This window comes from Sinocyclocheilus grahami, unplaced genomic scaffold, assembly GCF_001515645.1.
Source record: "Sinocyclocheilus grahami isolate Dianchi unplaced genomic scaffold, SAMN03320097.WGS_v1.1 scaffold90.1, whole genome shotgun sequence".
Classification (NCBI taxonomy): domain Eukaryota; kingdom Metazoa; phylum Chordata; class Actinopteri; order Cypriniformes; family Cyprinidae; genus Sinocyclocheilus; species Sinocyclocheilus grahami.
The window spans coordinates 1,413,198-1,417,691 of NW_015505269.1; the positions used below are offsets into that span (position 1 = coordinate 1,413,198).

The 4,494-nt window shown below is 41.0% G+C and overlaps 1 protein-coding gene across 1 annotated transcript in view; it reads right to left on the minus strand.

Moving 5' to 3' along the window:
* Positions 1–4,494, minus strand: part of LOC107587155 (plexin-B2-like) — a 136,107-nt gene that overhangs the window by 30,969 nt on the left and 100,644 nt on the right. The window contains exons 3-6 of the mRNA XM_016274820.1: positions 2,382–3,508; positions 2,105–2,293; positions 1,679–1,807; positions 923–1,023 (exon numbers count right to left, since the gene is read on the minus strand). Of these exons, the coding sequence (XP_016130306.1) occupies positions 923–1,023; positions 1,679–1,807; positions 2,105–2,293; positions 2,382–3,506 (1,544 nt within the window). The 5' untranslated portion in view covers positions 3,507–3,508. The remainder of the gene's footprint in view (positions 1–922; positions 1,024–1,678; positions 1,808–2,104; positions 2,294–2,381; positions 3,509–4,494) is intronic.

The window sequence follows — 4,494 nt, forward strand, 5'->3', positions numbered from 1 at the left end:
GCAAGTATTTGTGAATCAGAGGTGTTTTATGTATGAGATGAGGACATGACTGCAGCCGGCAATGAGGCCCAAACCAGCACATCCACTGCAAGATCTTTTCGTATCTTTAATTTTACTTAACATTATTTTATTTATCCATTATACTGAAGAGACCTTTTTGAAAGATATTGTTTTTTGTTTTGTAATTTTGAGGTGTTCAGTTTTATTTTGGTTTTAGAAAATAAACGTGATTGCTCTCCTCACAAATCAACTCTTTCTTGGTTTTGTTTAATGCTCTCTGTGCCTTGCCCTGGACTTGTATGTCACTTCCTGTCTCCCGTGGTGTTTGTAGTCAGTTTGTAGTCCGTTTGTTCATTGGTTCCCCTTGATTAGTCTCCCCAGGTGTGTCTTATCTTGTTAAGCTTGTTAGCCCCCTGTGTGTTTATATAGCCCTAGTGTTTCTTTATGGTTGTCTGTTTGCCAGTCATTCTGTTCTTTGGTCCCTTTGGTTTTTGCCTTATTGTTTGTTCTAGTTTTCCCATTTAGTACCTGCACATAGATCCTTGCCTCTGCCTGTTTTCCACAGCATTACAGTTTTTCACTGGCATGTCTCTTTGACTAGTGCATCTTTGAGCCTATATTTAGTATAAGTACAATCCTTAAGTACTGTTAAAATCAGATACTCTTAGACTTTTACTCAAGTTGTTTTGGAATTGGTGACTTGTAACGTGTAGTGGAGTAATTTTCACTGTAAGGTATCTGTACTTTTACTCAAGTATGGTTTTTAGGTACTCTTTACACCTCTGGTCTAAGTTTATTTGACAGTAGAAATATTAAACTCTGTTGTAGTATGGCAGTGTTATTACTTGTCCTGTCCTTTACTGGACAAAAATGCCCAACTGATGGTGTGCTTTTGGTAATAAAATGAGTCTAAAAGACTTACCGGCCTTCCAACACACACCAGCCACAATATGGGTCCCGTTGGGAGACACATGATTGACAATCATTCTTCTGCTCACAGGCCTGCACTGGCACTTTGGTGATCTAAGCAAAAGAGAAGCAAATAAGACAACAGCCACAACCTTTAAATTACCAATTTGTTCACTTATTTAGTATAAGATGCCTAATAACTGATGCATATGTGATTGAAGGTTCAGCTTTTGTATTAAGAGTTTGAGGTGAGATACATTTTTTTTAAAAAGGTCCATTGTCCACTTGCAAGCACTTTTTGCTATACCTTTAGGACCCAAAACCTTTACCATATCCATACCTTTAGCATATCAACTCAGCAACATCAGAAGCGTTGCCTTGCAAAATAACATTTGTGTGCAAAAAACTGTCAATTTATAAAGCAGCTTATGGCAGTTAACTTGAGTGATCCACTTCAACACTCCGAGTTTCCCGCTTCTAATATATGGGCCATGTGAATGAGCAAAATGACTGATGGGAAAAGTCCCCAAAGTCTTCTGATTGGCTAAAAGAATATGACACAGCCTACGGTTACATTTTTGTGGCAGATTACAGAGTCTAGGGATGTCACATGTGATATTTCAAGATATCTCTATATGTTTTCTGCACCATTTCATAAAAAATTCCATCAAGATTGGCAAGCCTACATCATTCAAACAGGTTTTAACCAGTGCATGATCTCTGTTGACTCACTGTGATATATGAGTTGTGGATGTGTTCATAAACAAACCTTTCTGCCAGTGGTGATGTACAAGATATCCAAAGTTGAATTAAAAAAGAGGTTTTTGTTCACCCCACCGTCTGTGCGTTCCCCTAGAATCTTGTTATAAAGATCAGGGTGACTGGGGTCAAGATGCACCTGCAAGCAGAAAGTTAATTCATTCATGCATTTGGCAAATGCATTTATCCAAAGCGACTTACATGTAAACACTGTATTATATGGGCAGTACAGCTAGAGCAAGCCCTAGGGTTAAGACTGTTTCTCAAGTGGTTGCAGCTCATACTGTAAATCACCCATTCTTGGGTTTGAACCAACAACGTTTTGGTTTCCAGCCCGTATTATTAACCACCAAGCTAGACCACCACAGCAGTCAAACCTCAAGGGCTTTAGTGAAATTTAAAGTGGACAGAAACCAGACCCTGGAATGGGACTCACCTTTAAGACATCTGCTCCACTGGTTCCCAAAAATGCCACAGTGTGCTCATTCTCCACCGCCACAGCTACAGCTGTCAGCATGTCATTTCGGGTGTAGATGGGTTTGACAGCCAGAGCGTACTCTGGTTTACTGGCTAGTGGAGACGGCAGGAACTCTGCACCGCATTTATATGCCTTCACCATGTTCTTCTGTTGGGCAAAAAGACACACCACATTCAGAGGGGTTGTAAAGGCCCACAAAAAATGGAACCAGAATTGAAGTAACACAACAACTTACGTCTCTTTTGGTCTTGCAGATGGCCTCAGTCTTGGAGATGTAAGGTGAATAAACAGTCTTTGGTTTCTCATCCTCCAGAACTTCTCCTATATAGCAGGACTCAATCACCTCCTCAAGCCTGGTGTTAATGCTGCTGAGCGGGTACATGCACAAGGCCGAACGGCCACCATCCTCATCCGCGCTGAACACCGCAAACAGAACCTTATCGTCATGATTTGAAGGGATGATCTTCTCAGCCAAAACTTCTCCTGGTCTGGCCAGATACACTGCTTGGATCTTGTTGTACATGTTATCCTGTTGTTCAGTGTTGACGGAGCAGTTGAGCTGGAGCTCGGTGTAAGAATAGTAATGATGGTCATTCTCGCACAGACGTGCTATAAATGTGATCTTCCTACTGTCGCTGGTGCCTGGAGTGCGTGAGAACAAGAAGTAGATGTAGCCATTGTCTTTGAAAGCATGACGAAAGTCGTGGAGGTAACGCTGGACGAAAGGACTAGCTTGCACAGTGGAAGCTTCAACCATGTTCTCAAAGACATCCATTTCTCCATGCTCCTGCAGCAATCGGGTGCTGATGAGTTTCGAACTGTCCGAGCTACCATAGCCCTTCCCCACTAGAAATATGCTGAGGTTTGCATTATTATGAGCTTCTATAAAATAAGAAATTACTCCCACAACGGCAACAGACTCCTCTGTGCTGGCTACGTATGTCTTCTCGCCTTTAGTGTCACTGTAGTACACCTGTTTGTCCACGCTGTTGAGGTTTACCAAAGAGCAGATGCCCCTGAAAAGGCTTCCGCAAACAATCAAGGTGCCGTTGGCGGAGTTTACCAGCAGGAGTTTGTTGATGTTGTCCATATCCTTTGCATCAGTGCACTGTGCAGTGATTGGTGGAGTGCAGTGTGGGTTGTCCTTCTTAGGGCCTGTTGCAGCACTGCTTTCCTTCAGCAAGTCATAGTTTAGCTGATAGATATTATTAATGGCACCCACGTAAATTCGGCTGGTTTGAGGGTCCTGAACGACATTGTTGATGACGGTATCAGACAAGAAATAATCTTGAGTATCATCACAGCAAGATGAGCCAAAACACAGCAGCAGGGACAACGCTGCCAGGGCCCTCCACGCCATCTCTTGAAGAGAGAGAAAGTTAAATTATATTTATATATATAAAATGTAAGAGTCAGGTGGTATAACTTCCCAAAACTTAATATTTATGAATTCATGAAAATAATTATATTTGTAAAATGTAAAACTGAAAAGTGTATTTTAAAACTTTTTGAAAATAATTTGTCATGTGTAAAGTCACATGTATTGAGTTTAAGGAAGATGTTTTACTATTAGCTTGATGGCTACACCATATAACATGTTTCATTGAATTTAAACATTTGCTGAACATATTTTTAATGTGTTGCTTTTTCAAAAGAATCCAACATGAATACATAAAATACATTAAGAATTTGGAACATGAGTTTTAAACTAAATTAATAAAAGATCTTCCATTTTTGCCATCTCATTTGTCATTGACCCAATAGAGATGCTTGTCTTAGCAGGCAGCACTAATAAATTCACACTTGAAAACTGACGTCTTTTTGGAAGCTGGAGAATTTCTTTGGTATGCATCATTATACTATACTGAAGTAAGCACTAGTCAAAAGTGCTACCAACAAAGACCAAGTTAAAAGAAAAATCGATCAGGCCTCTCAGCTCTTCCCTCAAAGGGGTTGCAGATGGCTGCGTGATTTGACACGCTGATACAAGCAAAGCATTTCTAAAGAAGCTCGTCCTCCACTCCTGCACTCCTTTCATTCTCCTTTTCATCCATCCCCTCAGCACTTCAGCAGGTCCTAAAACACTGGGGCGGAAGTCAAACGCTCATCAAAGCAATCACAGGGCAGCCTGATTCCAGCATAACAGAAGGTGGCTCAATGAATTATGGGTACAACCTCAGCAGGTGGGCCAAACAATCCTGTCCTCCTTCCTGTAAACAACACCTACAATAACCAGTGTGGCATTCAAAGTTATTGTGTTAGACAGGAAAATCTAATCACAGTTGTGAACATTCTTGAGCTAATTTTAGATGTTTATAAGCTTGCAAAAGTAGTTGGGGGGGGGGGGG